Genomic DNA, 16,673 nt, shown 5'->3' with positions numbered 1-16,673 from the left:
GGTGGACTGTGATGAGAGTGCTCTTGTGAGCATTGTTCTTTTTACTGAGTCTGATACTGTCCTGCACATTTTACATTTGGGGGGGGGGACTTGAGCTTGCAGATTAGAAGTTACCAACTTCTGAGGAATGTGTTTTGCAGTTCAAGTTCGCATAAATTTATTCCTCCTTTTCTGAGGTTCAGTAATTTGTTTTTTACTAGCTGGGTTGTAGTTTGTTAGACAGCTCAGAAAGGACTTTTCCTCTGCACCTTGGACACCTCCAGATTGACGTTTTACAGAATTGTTGCTCTTGACCAGGCATCCCAAAACTGCGGCCCTCCAGATGTTTTGGCCTACAACTCCCATGATCCCTAGGTAACAGAACCAGTGGTCAGGGATGATGGGAATTGTAGTCCAAAACATCTGGAGAGCCGAAGTTTGGGGATGCCTGCTCTTGACACAACCAACCTGCACTACTCATGGATTGATCCTGCTTTATTAGTTGTTCTGCAGTGGTTCCTCAAATGCTACCACTTTAATGCACTCAGCAGGAATTAAAGTGCCGCAAAGGGGGGGGCTCCCTTTGCTATGCAAAATTAGGGGGTTTCAGCAGAAAGTCATTGGATAACTACTAGAAATGAAGCAGGATGACTGTGGCAAAAACTTTTCCAGGTACAAATCCAGGTTGCATATGGCTGCTCTGATTAGCATTATGAGCTCAAATCATCATGAATGCGCAGTAAAAATGACACCTGGAAGCTATTCCAGTAATGGTGCCACATTGGTGTGTGGTGTTCTATGAATGTAAAAATTCCCAGAGGAATGTAGATAAGCTGCTATAAGAAACCAAGGACAAGCTGATCTGTCTGCATGAACGATAAAAATACAAGTTCACAGTCCACCTTGCAATGCAGCTGTTTACTTTTTCGGAACTTGGGCTGCACTTTCTGTGTGGGCGTGTATCCACAGGCGGCTGGTAAAACAGCATGCTTGTTTTCAAGTCCCCCTTCTGTGTTCTGTGTTTGAAGAATCATTCCATTCTCATCCCCACCCCACCTCATAACCCTCGGCACTTTATTTCTTCTGCTTTGTTTATATTGCTCCCCCCCCCGCCCCACTGAGAAACTCTCTGTTTCTAGTGTATCTGAAGAAGTGTGCATGCACACGAAAGCTCATACCAAAATATAAACTTAGTTGGTCTTTAAGGTGCTACTGAAGGAATTTTTTTATTTTGCTTCGACTCAGACCAACACGGCTACCTACCTGCAACTGGCTGTAGGCAGCTTAGCAGGGCAGCTTCACATATATTTTACCTATTTATTTGCAATGAGAAAAATGTTCTCTGTTTGGCTTATAAGCAGAATTAAAACAGTAACTTACAATAATGCAAAGTGACAACAAATCCAAAACAGACTAAAACTAGCAGCAGAGGATAACACCAGTACAGTACAAGTGATCTGAAAAGGACTAAAATTATATTTCAGATTGAAAAGCCTGGGAAAATAAAGTGTTCACCTGATGCTGAAAAGACCATAATGGATATTTTACATATATTGTTCATGTGCAATATATCGAGTTTGAACCACGTCATACATCAGAACAGTTGCAGTAGTGTATTTTTGTGTGGAAGCAAATAGAATCAGCATTTATGGGTCTTGTAGAAACTCCAGCAGAAGTGTTGTCTCAGTGGTATACACTCAGAATGTGGTATACACTCAGAAACCTAAACTCTTCTTGAAGTTGGGACACAACTTAATTCATCCTAAATTGTTAATTCCCGTTTTACAGATGGGGAATGGAGGTTGAAAGAGATCTGCCTTAAAAGTACTCACTGAGTGAGTTAAAAGTACTGAGTACTGAGATAAATGGGGTTAAGTTCCCACGTCTATTGAAGAATGCTTCATGCAGTTCTTTCTAGTGGTACAATTCTGGAGCTTTCTGGGCCCAGTTCTTCCCTTCTAGAAAGTAAGCCTTAGCGACCTTGGAAAACGTGATTAGGATTCCCTATATATCTGGGCATTGTATATCTGGACATTCAACCACCCCAGGCTAGCTCAGCAACAGCTATGCAGAGGCAAGATAGGATTTAGCATATGCAGTACAATCTGTGATCATGGGCAGAGGTACTCTTGTGGATGTGGAAAATGGCAGGAATGCAGTAGGTTAAATATTTGGCCAGGCTCATGAATTTCACCTGTTGGATTTTTACCTGTCATGTAGCTGTTTAGGTGCACAGGAGCCCTGAAGCAATTAAACCTGGTAACCATACACAGGATTCCAGGAACTTTTCCCCTCCATTGAAATTAATACCATGATGCTTACATGGGTGTTGAAAAGTTCAGGGCTCTATAAGTATAGGTTGACCTTAGCGGTCATGGTTCAGCATCTCATTATTACACTTCCTTTTGTGTAGGACTGAACAATTGAAGGTGCTCTGAGCTGTTCCATCTTTTTTTCCAGTTTACTGCTGTTGCATATCAGCTCCTTGGTGCTTGTGTGGCTGAACAGGGCCACCATACAAGCACGTTGATAAATAAGACTTCAGTCCTAACTCCGCTTACCATGGAATAAGCTCTGTTGAATCCAATAGAACAGGCACCCCCAAACTGCGGCCCTCCAGATGTTTTGGCCTACAACTCCCATGATCCCTAGCTAACAGGACCAGTGTTCGGGGGAAGATGGGAATTGTAGCCCAAAACATCTGGAGGGCCGAAGCCTGGGGATGCCTGCAATAGAACTTGCTTTTGAATAGACATGGTTAGGACTGCAGCCTAACTGAAGGTATGCAATAGATCTGCCTGGTTCATTATGACCCTAGTTTGAATCCCTGTATAAAATGCTGTACAAGTAGATATGCTAAACTATTTATATAATTTTGTACTTTTCCTGTTGCAGAACTGGAGGCTAAGTTTAGGGCTGGTTTCCACAAATTTAGCATCTTGCAGAACTTTTATTACAGAAAGTTGAGTTACTTGTGAGTATAATTTGGTGCCCAAATTAAGAAAGGAATGCTGGCTCTGTATTGTTTCAAAAGGATCTGCCCACTTGTTTGTTAATCAGTGATTTACTAGTTAGAACTGCACATAGTATTGCAAGTTTCGCAAGCTTCTTGTATTTCACAGGTTAAACCTTATCTGGGCCCAAATTGGAGTCTGATTACATGGCAGATTTACACCCTTGTCAGCCCAGCAAAAGCTGCCAGCAATTTAACTACTATCCCATGTAACCTCAGAAGAATATTTCAAGATAGACGCAGGACTAGAAACCTTGCTTTTGTCTTTAGTGACAGCATAGTTTATCCCATGAATTCATCCCATGAGTTCCCTTACTGAAATTAGTTCAGATTACCGTAGATTAGTAAACCTGGTAGCAGAGGAAGTGCATTAGGCAATAGAAGGCTGTAAAAACAATAACTTCTATCCTTCCGACAACTAGTGACTTTCCTGGAAAGCATGCAGCATTTCAGAGGAGCACTTGTTAAACACAAAATTCAGTGCGCGTTTTCTTTATTTCTCTGTGTTCCCTTTGTGCCTGCAAAAACTTCCGAAACTTTGCACACTTCTCAGAAATTAGTCTTCAATATCAGGCGTTTAGCCCAGTTACTAATTTTTCTATGAACTGCATCCAAACAAATACTGCTTGTGTGTGTGTGTGAGAGAAAGAGAAATATGAAAATTTAAATGCAAAAGTGACGATACTTCCATCAGAGTTTCAGCATACCGGTAGTTACCTTTGGGGCGGAGTCTTTGTCCTGCTAAGGCTTATTCTGTCGCCCTTTGTTCATTTTATTAACTAGTACCTTGCTCAGGTAGCATTGCCAGCCTCTCCCTGCCCCGAGGGGTTGAGCAAGCTGTCTCTGTAATGTTCCCAGCTTCTGTAACCCTGGGAACTGAGGAAGAGGGTGGTTTCTGTGGAACCTCAACTGACAGGGAATTACCCTGCTGCCCTCAGTTGCCAGCCTGTTCCTGCAATTCAATTTAAAAAAAAATTTTTATAACACCCTTAGCACTGTTTTAAACCAGCAATCCCTTTGAATTGTTCACACCGCAGAGCACAATAGCTAAAGCTACTCCCAGTAGGTTTGAGAGAAACCAAAGGTCTTTATATACCTCTAGCGCAGGCAGATGCAAACTCTGCCCTCCAGATGTTTTGGGACTACAACTCCCATCATCCCTGACCACTGGACCTGTTAGCTAGGGATTATGGGAGTTGTAGTCCCAAAACATCTGGAGGGCTGAGTTTGCCTCTGCCTACTCTAGTGGTATTGGCTTCTGTAACTACAGGGTGGTGTTTGCCTCCTGTCGACACACAGTCTTTGCAAGTATTTACTCGATGAACATCAGCAGCACTATGCTATTTGTACAGGTGTGTGTCCACATATTATTTTTTTGCTCAGATCTTTAGCCAGTTTGATGTAGGATCCACAACAGTGATGCTGAATGAGATGAAAATGATGGTGCTCCGTGTGGTAGAGCAGTGTGGGTTCCCAAAATGTGGTCCATGGATCATTGATGGGTCACAAGCCTCATTGAGGTAGTCTGTGGCATGTCCTCATTCAATGTCTGTATTGTTTTAAAATTGTATTCCCCCCCCCTGCTATGCAACATCTTCTGTTTCTTAATGTTGCATGCGTTTTAATTGTGTTAAAAATAGAATTCTGTGGAACGCGAATTGCAATACAATAAAATGCAAGGAGCAATAAAAAGACAATATTTAAAAATGTACAACATCTGGCAAAGCACATTACATTAGTGACAAACACCGTTGTAATAATTAAGAGGTCCACTAAGACCATCAACAATTTCCAGGCCTCCGTTTGCCGGGGGGGGGGGGACTTTGGGAACCACTGTGATAGAGCATTGGATAATTATGATGATAAAACATGTCTGCTGAAAATTTTATGATTCTGTACTTACTACTTTAATTTTTTTTTTTTGTAAAATCCTGCCCTGCCCCATGTAGTTCAGATTACTCGCCTATTTTCTCTTAACAACCCTGCAAGGTAGGTTGAGCTAAGAGATAGTAACTGGCCTAATGTCACCTATTGATTTTCCTGGCTGTGTAGAAATTTGAACCTGGGTCTCTCTAGTCCAAACTCTTAACCACTACATCCCTCTCACAGCTTTCCTTCCTCACCATCCCAGACCCCCATTTAGGCTTGAAAACATCTGTCTACTGACACCAGCAGAAGGTTATTTTCAAGCCTAATTCCAGCATGTAGCTTCTTGATCTCTTTATCTGGTGCTTTTATAACAGGATGGCCATCTTCAGCCAGGGGATTTTCTCCATCTTGCTGTTTGGAGGTACAGAGGTTTATAGAATAATTCGCATGCGTTATCTTAGAAATCCTACCAGTGACATATACTGAGGTCAAGGTTATTAAGTAGCTTGCATCAGGTTACCTAGAGAGTTCATGGCAATATTTACCTGGGGATTTCCTGCCTCACAATTCACACTCTCAATCACCAAGTTACCACTGCTCAATTCCCCCCCCCCCCCGGCGCTGTAACTTTCCTTTAAAGGTTTCCAAGTGTATGGTACTTGTATTGATACTAACGATCATAACAGCCGCTTCAAAATCTGCTGTAGGAAATGTTCTTCCAATGTAACTTGCACAGGCAAGTCGGAATAGCAGACTGAACAGTCATGCAAAGACCAGAATTGCAGCTTAATTTTTTTAAAAAAAGAAATTGGGATCTCCCTATGTCTCAGTTTTCAGAGCCCTGCCCTGTGTGAATAAATACACCAAGTCTCTTCTTTGCTAATAAAGGAAGGCTGCCACCCCATCACAATATCCCAAGTTGTGCGTTAGGAGTGTCCTGTATATGCCGTGACTAATGAAATGATCACACGATAAAAAGCAAAGAGCAGAAGCTGCTTGCCAAGTACACTTCAATTGCACAGAGCTAATTATCGCAGGTGGGTTAGCTCAAGAGAGGGAGAGAGAAATGATAATAATAAAATAAACCCACTAGAAGCAAAGAGTGCTGCAACACAGTGAATCTTTTGACATTAGAAACTACAGAGGGATAAGCCTCTTTGCCACAGACTCTGGGAGAGCTGCACATTAAGCATTGCCCAAAAGTTGGGTGTGCTGAGGCAGCATGCTTGATGCCCAAATATTGTGTCATTAACTGTGCGATGATTCTCTTTGAAGTCAAATGATATGGGGTACACAGTCCTAAAGGAGTGAAGCCAGTGTGTCATAGTGGAGAGGCTGCAATACAAAGAAGTCCTGTGTTCAAATCCCTATTCGGGCCCAGTGCAGATTTTTAGTCTGCTACTCTCTTAACCATGGCAAATGGATCAGAAGTAGGTTGTGGGCTTGTATAAGCCTCCTTTCAATCACCGTTCGGTATTACTTATGCACTGTTGCTAACCATGGTGAACACTTAAACAGGCTGTTTCTTGATCAAGGTTTTGCATGCCGACTTTAACTCTCATTTCAAGGATTGGTTGAAAGAATTGGGAACCATAGCGATAGTTTGCATGTAATGCTGAACCTTGGTTAAGGAGAACAAAGCAAGGGGAATTAATGCTGGAGAGTGACTATGCTACAGTAGGAAAGTGCAGGGAAAGTACAGTGGGGGATAACGTCACTGGATAATCCCTGGGAAGATTAATGTTTAGTTTTGCTGTTATGATTCTCCAAAGCTAGGAATGGGCAGTGTTTTGTGTGACCTCAGGCTGTTGTTAGCATAGCATTTAAAAAAGAAAGTAAAGTTCTTTACGATTGCAGAGACAGGTTTGCCTTATTTATTTATTAATTGCTTCATTTTGGGGGGGAAGTGGTCTACAAAGTATAAAAGGTATAAAATTTGTAATTACCCAAATAGCCTCCAACTTATTAAAAAACAAGCAAACAGGCTGCTTGGCACATTCCTGGGTTAGTTTTGAAAGGGACAGACATTGGATCTGTCTTATTTGTGCCATTTAACCTTTTAAAAGTTTAAGAAACAAAACCAATGGAAACCTAATCATAGCAAGCAGCATTCTGCAGCTGATGCGGAATGGGTGTGTGAACTCTTTCAAAATAGCAATTACTAGTGGTGTAGAGATTTACACTTGATTTTCATTTCTGTGCAAGTTGCATCCAACCACAGTTGTAAATGCCAGCAAAATTTTATTCTGGGGTTAATCTTTTTGGTGGGGGAGTATCCAGTCTTAGGGGGCAGTGAAGTTCACAGTTGTGTATGTTTAAGGTCGCTTTGGGATTTTAAAAATGAATAATAAGCGTGTGGTGGATCATGGCTTTGTGAACAATAGATAACTGAGACTCTTTCAAAACATCTCCACCAGTTTTGAAGTAGGTATCATGGGTGATTTAGACTGGTGGAGAAAATGTGGCAAAGATAGGGATTGGTTGAAATGGTATTTGCCTTATTCCATAGGATAGAATCATAGCGTTGGAAGGGACCTCAGGGTCGCCTTGTTCGACCTCTTGAAATGCAGGAATTCCAACTAAAGAATGCCTGACAGATGGCCATTCTACCTCTGCTTGAAAGCCTCCAGTGAAGGAGAGTCCACCACCTTCAGAGGTAGTCTGCTCCACTGTCGAATAGCTCTTACCCTCAGAAGATAATTTTAAATCAGATGTGTGTGGCAGGTACTTTAGAGGAGAATCTTGGCAGACCTTAGAGCAGGCATAGGCAAACTCCAGTCCTCCAGATGTTTGGGACTACAATTCCCACCATCCCTGACCACTGGTCCTGTTAGCTAGGGATGATGGGAATTGAAGTCCCAAACATCTGGAGGGCTGGAGTTTGCCTATGCCTGCCTTAGAGGCTTGCAGTGGGACAGAGTGCATTGTATGATACACTTGACAGAGTGAGGAGTCCTGCCCTCAGTGATCCACGGCGTTCCCCCAGCTCTTTCTATTCATTTTGGAATTAGAGCATCTCCTGAAATGTTCTGTACCTCTGATCTCATATATTTACCACAGTGGTAATACGTTGCATCCATATACAGAAAAATTAATGCACATAATAACAGCTTAACTCCCTTTTTCTCTACGCCTTGTAGGCTGCATTATTTCTTTAAGGGCCACCATGTGTAATTAATGTCAGAAGTTACTGTTGCCTGCATTACCGTATCTCCAAGTGATGCATCAGTGACTGTACAAGGTCCTCCAATGATTTAATCATGGCACACGGTATTTTCCTCCCATTGCATCTGAATTTCTTTAATCCCGGGTGCCTTTCATTGTAACCCCATGCTTGTTCAGACAGGTTGATTGGGAGGTGAAAATAGAAAGCACAATTCCTTTTTTCACATGGGAGAATTGCTTAATTATTTAAATATGAGCAATAAGAAGTCACAACTAATTCTTGTTATGCACGTGCTCATACACACAGAGAGAAGTAGCTTATCTAAAAGCAACGCTTAAAAGTAATTTTTAACCATTCTTAATATTTTAATAGTAGTCAAGAGTTTTCCTTGTGGGGCCCCACCTGAGTAATATTGCCCTGAGGTTTCTTCCTAGGGTGGTGTAGAGTTTTCTGCCCACCCCGCCCACATCCAAGGAAGGGTGTGTGTCTGGGCAGGGCTCATAGGCAGCCACTTAAGAGTTTACAATCTAAATAATAATTAGGGCCAGCTAGTGATCAACCTTTGTGCGAAAGCGTAAAAAATGGGAGGAGTCCTATTCCCATTTACCTCAAACTCAAAACGGAGCATACCTTGGCGTGCATTCTCACATGCGCACACTTTGCTCTGATCCTTTTCGTACAAGTTGGGCAACTTCTGTACATATAGCTGAATGAATTGGACTATCCACATTCATGTTAGCTGCCTCATGCAGTAAGCCCAAAGCACTTTGCTGAGCTAGGCCCAAGTGTGGAGCAAAAAACAGTGCTGTTTTTTGGGGGACACACTCTTCTCTGTGACACTCGAGATGCCTGGACTGTTTACAAAGGGACATGAAAAATCTGATGGGTGGCTGTTGCTGAAAGGATGCAAAAGTTGTTGATTTGCAAACAGAAAATGACACCTGGCAGTTGGAAAACGCATGCAGGGAGAGCGGTTGCAAATGAATATTTTCATTATTTCAGCAGAGGTTTTTCATTTACTCCCCCCCCCTCCCCCAGTGCAGGAGGGGGACGTACGCAAAATGAATTGAAAGCTTCCTATGCTTTCTTCCAGTCCCCTATCTGAATTCTGGGCCAATAAACGCCAGTCTCTTATCTGAATGCTGGATCAACAAATATATATGGTCCTTCCCATAATGCCCTTGCCCTGAGCTGGAGGGAAGACCATTTCCTCAACAATAATTGCGAGCAATCTACTCGCAAAGCCTCCTGACAACCCTTGATCGATCTCTACCTACCCTTTAGGAAGCATGCCTATGAACTTCGCTTTATGGCTCACAGTGGCATCAAGGTGCATTATGGACACTGGTAGGGTTTACGTTTCCATGGGAGAAAACAGGTGGCTGCTTGTGCTTCTTTGGGGGTTCACGGACTTCTTCGGGGGGTTCACCTCTCTGCTTTTTCTCCTCTGCCTACTTCAAGGGTTTTGTCTAAAGTGGGAGGATGGGCACGAGGAGTATATAGACTGGAGAAGGCATCAGCAGGAACTCTGCGTACACAAGGTCACATAGGCGCCATGTTCCTCCTTAGAAGTCTTCTCCATTTGGCCTGGAAGGCAGACTTGACAGAGCCATGCCCACCTGTGCTTCACCTGGCATCTTACGATGCCATGCACTGAACAGGTAAAGCCACGACACCCAATTCCAAAAGAAGAATCTGGAAGACTTAGGAACCCTGCTTGAATATGTCGTTTCTGAGTTTGGTTCCTTTTTCCGTCGCCCTGCACGGCAACAATGCAGCAGTGTTAGAAACTGGCATGGAAAAACTAGGAGCCAGAGGGCTTCTGGGACATGGGTTGTGGGCGCCGAAACGGAATGTCTAGTCACCGGGCGAGGCGGGCGGATAGCAAATCTATTGAAAAATACCGCCACAGCAACATAGTAAATGCTAGAGTTCCACCGGTAAAGGGCACACACATCCTGCTGAAATGGTCACAGTGCAAAACTGATATAGAAAAGTCAGGCCTTGGGGAAAAAATGACTATTGGACATCTTTCTTAGGCTGAATCGCATATGCACATGTAACAACACGTGAAAATGATTATGGGTTGCACTCAATGCTAGTTGTCAGAGTGGATTTGATTTATATCAAATCAAATCGATTTAAATCACAATTTAAATTACTAGTCAGTAAGACTCAAATCATTTTTTTTTTACAGAAAGACTCATTCTTGCTGGTATAATCTTAATATTTACAACCAGATGAAGGTTTCATTTTTGGAATAAATTTTCAGAGTAGTTTTTACAGTTTATATCAGAAATTTCTGATTTGGTTATACTATTAGAAATACATAGACAGATAATTATGAAATTGTTGTGAGGTTTAATAAGTTAACTGTTTATATTTGGACAACTTTTCTGCTGTACTTTATTGGAAGGAGAAAAATAATCATTTCCTTGGTAACAATTTAAGCAATTTATTTAACCAAAACAATAACATTGTAGCATATGTATCCATGTTTGATAACTGATGTGGTTAAACGTTTTTTAAAAAAACAAACAAAACCTTAGACTGAGTTTTAGCACACATGAAAAACTTAAAACAAATCCTTATTTCCTGATGAATAGCCTTTGGACTATAATGTAACTTAAGTAGAAAACTATCTTTAGAAATATTTTTTCTCGAAAAGCATTTTATTTTAAAAATTCCAATTTAAATCAAAAAATCCAATTTAAATCAATAAAGCTGATTTAAAGAAATAAATGATTTTATTTATTTATTTATTTATTTATTTTAGAAAATCATTGATTTTTATCCACCCTGGTTAGAGTAGACCTGTTGAAATTAATGAACATGGCTCACTTAATTTCTGTTTCTTTTTTCCTACTCCTTTGCTTCGTTCGATCAGACATAGAGCCTACTTTAAATCAGGAGGGGCAGCCCTTGCTGTCATATGAAGAAAGTCATTTACAGGCCGCAAAGTTTGGTAGATATTAAAAGTATTGTGCATTTGAACAGCAGTGGCTGTTTTGCATGTGCCAGTTGTCACTTGATGTTTAATTCATTGCTTTATGAACTTGCATGTAAATCCATAATCGCGTTGAAGTCACTAGGTGAACAATACTTACGCTGACTGTAATAATTCACTCGTTAAATTATTATTATTATTATTATTATTATTATTATGAGAGCTCTTGAATCTGAGTGCACAGGATAGAATTTAGCCTACGCTGCAGAAAATAATCAGTACAAGTGAATGTACTTAGCCAGCTGGATTAGGCTTGGAAGTTTGTTGGTTTACTAAAGTATCTGTTTTAATAGAGGTGCTTCCATTTGGGAAATGCCTGAGCTTGTTGGAGAGCTCTGATGCCATCAGCGAGGTGTGGCTCCTTAGTTTGCAGCACCTCACCCATAGACTACTAGTGCAGGCTTGCACCTGTGGCTGAATCCAGCATGACCAAACACTTGCAAAGCAGCCTCTCACACAGCTATCCTTTGTGTATGTTATATATAAAGCGGCCTTTGAAGCAGAACCCCCCCCCCTTTTAATGGGGAGGTTGTTTCAAACTGCACTTTGCTCTGCTTTTCCTATACGCAGGCTGCAGCAGTCTCCCCCTCTGCTGCCCCTAAAAGAAGTAGGCAAGGGACTTTAATCTCTGCTCATCAGTTGATGAGCAAAGATGGAAATCCTGTTGTCTAGGCTTTGTGATCCTGTTCGCTGCTGCGAACTGAGGAGTGCAGCCAATGCAGGATTAAACCCTATCCTTCCACCCATCAGCTGACAGAACCAGTGACATCAGCTGGTGGGTGTTTGGGGGAAATGGCCTGGTGAGCCAAGTTAAGACAGGCCAGAGGTTCCCCAACCTGGTAGCATACATTTGTTTAAAAAAAGTTATCCAAAGCTACTAGTCTCTGCTCTACTGTACTGGTACATTTTACCTACATAAAAGGAGATTTTCTATGCAGACTACATTACAAAGCTATTCCTGTTAGAGGCACGATTTCCAGAATGTATTTTTCTGCCTTGACTGTAATAGAATCATAGAATTGTAGAGTTGGAAGGGACCCTGGGGGTTATTTAGTCCCACTCCCTGCAGCAGTGCAGGAATCTCTTGCCCAGCGTGGGGCTCAAAACACATGACCCTGAGATTAAGACACATGACCCTGAGATCTACTGACAGAGCTATCCCAGCTCAGCCTTCCAGTTGACAATACAGAATTCCAAAAGATGTTTCTCTTGGACCAGGCATCCCCAGACTTCGGCCCTCCAGATGTTTTGGACTACGATTCCCATCATCCCTGACCACTGGTCCTGTTTGCTAGGGATCATGGGAGTTGTAGGCCAAAACATCTGGAGGGCCGCAGTTTGGGCGCTTGGTCTTGGACTGTTATCACTAAGGAATCATTGTGTCTAAAAAGACAGATTAAGTCCCAGGTACGGAAATCCTCTGATTATACTGAACGTGTTTTGAGCTCTTGGGAATACTTACCAATGGAAAGAACCACATTATTGGGTTCCAAATCCACTCTGATCCCTTCTCTTTGGACGTATATAATCCCAAGCTCCCAAACTGTCTCTGAATATCTTGTTCAGGATAGGATCAGTTTACTTGGGAATACAGTTCTGGATAAAACTTCAGTAGTGGCAGAAGTTTACGTTATGTGTTGGCTTTCTTCTTATTATTACAAAACCTTGTCGTGCCTGGGCCCTTAGGCGCTGTTACATAAAAGGCTGGTTGGCAATACCCTCACCAAGATGCCACATACAGTATATAAATCTGGAATAGTATCTGGTTTTGTAGATTGGTTGAGAAAGCAAGGTCTGGTCTGTATTCTCTGTCTGGTTAAATATCCATAACAGGTTCAGAATATCAGGTACAGGCTTCAGCTTGAGTATTTATCATCATCACATCATCACCATCATCAGTGCTCTTGATGCTTTGTAGTATAATGATAAGTAAACCCCTTTCCCTAGGTTCTTTTAGCCTAAATGTAGACAGTTAAGGGAGGAGGTAATAGAGGAGTTGGCCAAGGATAACAAGGGATGGGTACAAAATCAAATACAGAGGTGTGTGCTTTGGCTTCATTTGAAATGAGATCTCAGTCCAGATTTCACAGAAGAAGGAGGGATTTGAAGGAAGACATCTGGTGTCATATATAATTCTGGAGGAATTTACAGAATGATGGGTAAGAAGGGAGAATGGACAATTTTGCAGAGTATTCTGACTGTCCTGGTGGTCTTGTTTGTTTCTAAGCTAGACTAAGAATGTCTGTTTCATACACCATTCACCATTGTTTCATTGGCAGAATGGCAATCACAAGCCAGTTGGTTTTTTTTATACTTAGCTCACATTCCCACCGTGGTTTTTATGAGGCTGCAGACTCAGCATTATAACTCTTGTGTGTGACACACACACAAAGGAGGGGCAAGTGTATCAAGGAGAATCTGTGAAGCTGCACAGGTTACAACACTTGTAATTTGAATAAGGTGTGCTGCTTGCCTTTGGAAAACGCGTTTAAAATCCATGATTAATGACATCTGTGTGATTAATTCGCGGCCTCTCTTTCTCCTTCCCTCAGCCACAATGGAACCGGCACAATGTCCAGGCGTCAAAACACCATTCAAGACCTCCTGCAAAATTGCTCCGATTGCCTCATGCGGGCCGAACTCATAGTGCAGCCTGTAAGTTTTCTTCCATCGCTGAACCTATAGGAATGCTAACCTGGATGAGATGCTGTTTCCCTGCTCTGAATGAGCAAGCGAGAACGCAGACCTCGGAAAAAGTGCTGTAGAACAGTTTATTACAGGGGTCGCCTGCTTTTTAAGACTTGTGTGCACATCTGGCTTTTTTTGAAGATGTGCTGTGGGTCCCACTCCCTCTGGTCACTTCTTTCCCCACTCCCTCAGATCAGCTGCACTCTCGTGAGATGGGAAAATATAGTAAGTGCACACAAACGTAGTTTCATTTTTCCAAGGTAGGATTCAGTAGAATTAACCAGTAGAGTAGAAAGAGTGTCGTCCTCAAGTTCAAGGAGAAAAGATATTATCTTATGATCAAGGGGGAGTAGTTGGGGGTCGGGGAGCTCAGGGGCTTTGTAGACACCAAGAGGACGCTTCAAGGGTTCCGTTGCACCCATGTTGCTGACCCCCCAGTTTATTAGGAAGAGAGGTTCTGTAGCTTAGTGGTGCAGCACCTGCTCTGCAAACTCGGAAGGTTCCAGGTTCAATCCTTGGTCTCTCCAGTTACGAGGGATTAGCTAGCAGGTGATTGCAGAAGATTTCGAGACCTGATACCTATCAGATTAGGCAGTGCTTGTCACTTTTGTTTCTGTACCTGGTGTAGCTTAGGCATGCTAATAATGATAATGGATAACAGCAACAATCAATAATACACTACATATTTTTCAAATAGTAGCTGTTTCATGGGTTTCAGTGCATTACTGACAGAAAAATACTGGAGTTTAGAACATCTTACACATGTTGCCTCTTGCTATCACATTCTTTTTGCGGTGGTGGGGATTTGAACTAAATATGGTGATTTTTGGTTTCTTTCCTCTCACTTAGGAGCTGAAATATGGGGATGGTATCCAGATTAGCAGGAACCGAGAGCTGGAGGATTGTTTTGCTCAGGCAAACGAGCACATGGACATCCTAGATGGGCTGATCAGAGAGATGAGGCAAATGGGGCAGCCCTGTGAGCTGTACCAGAAAAGGTACCACATTCTGTTTTTGTCTCCTGGCCTCCTTCCACAGAGTTCTAGTTCTTATATGTGGGGTTGCCTCAGTTTACACTTAGCATAGTCCCAGCTTCTGCCAACCTAGCAGTTTGAAAGCACGTCAAAGTGCAAGTAGGTAAATAGGTACAGCTCTGGCGGGAAGGTAAACAGCGTTTCCGTGTGCTGCTCTGGTTCGCCAGAAGCGGCTTAGTCATGCTGGCCACATGGCCCAGAAGCTGTCTGCGGACAAACGCTGGCTCCCTCGGCCTATAGAGCGTGATGAGCACAACCCCAGAGCCGTTTGTGACTGAACCTAACGGTCAGGGGTACCTTTACCTTTACCTCTAGTTGCAGACATGATCCGTTCCGGGGTGGGCCGTTCACACCCCGAAAAGTCCGCAACTAGAGCGGCGCTTCCACGCAAGTGCGGAATGCGATGGAACACCTCCACGCATGTGCGAAGGACGCAGAATGCTTCTGTGCATGCATGAAGCATGCAGAACATTTCTGCGTATGCACGCAGCAAAGCCCGGAAGTATACACTTCTGGGTTTGCCACATTTGCAAGCCGAAAAGACGTAACATGAACCTAACGCAACATGAGGTATGACTGTATTTCATTCTGTGGAACACAAAGCATGGATTTCCCCCTTCCATTCCTATTGTTTTCAAGCCAGGAATGTCATGTTCATTGCACTTATTTATTTGTCTTTTTTAAAAACAAAAACAAAACTGCAGAGAACAAGTTTTGTGGATCGGGCATCTAGTGCATTATCCTCATATTCCATTGCTATTACTGGGTGTTACCCAGTAAGTTTATAGTGCTGGGGAACATTGGAGGACTTTATCCCCTATTTTTCATTACAAGCTTATGGTGGCTCAGAGCCACCTCCTCCTCCTCCTCCTTTGCTCCATCTCTTTCGGCTTACAGCCCCTTGACGTTGTTCTCCTTCGTTGGCCTTTCAGATTGCTTCAGCTTCAAGAGCAGATGCGCGCCCTCTACAAAGCTATCAGTGTACCTCGTGCCCGTAGGGCTAGCTCCAAAGGTGGTGCCTTTACCTCCCAGAGTGGATCGGGATGGGACGAATACACCAGGCGTTGCACCACAGAATGTCTGAACTGGATGAGGCAGCAGAAGGTAAAGCTGTGTGTGCTTCGTGTTCTGGCTTTTGTTGTTGAGAAAGTGGAAATGCATTTTTCTCCCCTCCACCAACACCACACCAGCCGGTTATTGCTCTGTCAATTCAGGGAGCGGCAGGCGTGTCTCCCTGTTTTCCCGTCGCCGGTGTTACTGTGGCATGCTGGGAAGGGTGAGGTGGGGAGATTGGCGCAGTGCAGACGCAGTGACAGAGCCAATTCAGTGCTCCTGCCAAGGTGTCCCTCCCGGTAAGCCACAGCGACACGACTGCGGAGAGGCAGTCCCCTTCCTATTGTCTGCTCCTGGGCATGGCACTTTCCAGCCTCAAAATAACGTATCGGCAGCAGGAGTCAAGGGAAAGTAAGCCCATTCCATTCTCTTGAGTCTGTGTTGTTTTAGAACCTTCTGGACGCACCTATTGCAAGCTCAGAACATTCATCCAAGCACGGCAAAGATTAACTCTATGTACACAATACATTGCTACAGTCATCCTATTTCTGCATAAAGAAAAGGGGTGTGGAAAAATAATGGTTCAGACAATGACTGAAGAAAAAAAAAGAATACGGTGGACAGAAAAAGAAACGAATCTAAGATCTCATGTGTCTGGCAAATTGGAAAAGAAAACAAGAGACCTGCAGATACGGCAATAAGTCATTTGCTAAAGGGGCTTGCAGTTTATATTTATGGTGTGGCTTCTTTAAGATGACTATTTGAATGGCAGCATAATTTCCCTACCTGTTCTGCAAGGGAACAGGCACCCCTCCTATAGCAGCAGCAGTAGCAGCCTAGGAAGCCCTTGCAGTGTTTAAGCTG

The 16,673-nt window shown here is 42.9% G+C and overlaps 1 protein-coding gene across 3 annotated transcripts in view; it reads left to right on the top strand.

The window, feature by feature from the left end:
* Window positions 1-16,673, top strand: part of DSP (desmoplakin) — a 46,219-nt gene that overhangs the window by 1,895 nt on the left and 27,651 nt on the right. For all 3 annotated transcript variants that reach the window (XM_035124690.2, XM_035124691.2, XM_035124692.2), the window contains exons 2-4: window positions 13,587-13,689; window positions 14,572-14,720; window positions 15,689-15,860. In XM_035124690.2, the coding sequence (XP_034980581.2) occupies window positions 13,587-13,689; window positions 14,572-14,720; window positions 15,689-15,860 (424 nt within the window). The remainder of the gene's footprint in view (window positions 1-13,586; window positions 13,690-14,571; window positions 14,721-15,688; window positions 15,861-16,673) is intronic.

Source organism: Zootoca vivipara, chromosome 8 (assembly GCF_963506605.1).
Source record: "Zootoca vivipara chromosome 8, rZooViv1.1, whole genome shotgun sequence".
NCBI classification, from domain to species: domain Eukaryota; kingdom Metazoa; phylum Chordata; class Lepidosauria; order Squamata; family Lacertidae; genus Zootoca; species Zootoca vivipara.
The sequence above is the reverse complement of the archived record's forward strand: the minus strand, read 5'-3'. Positions and strand labels throughout refer to the sequence as shown.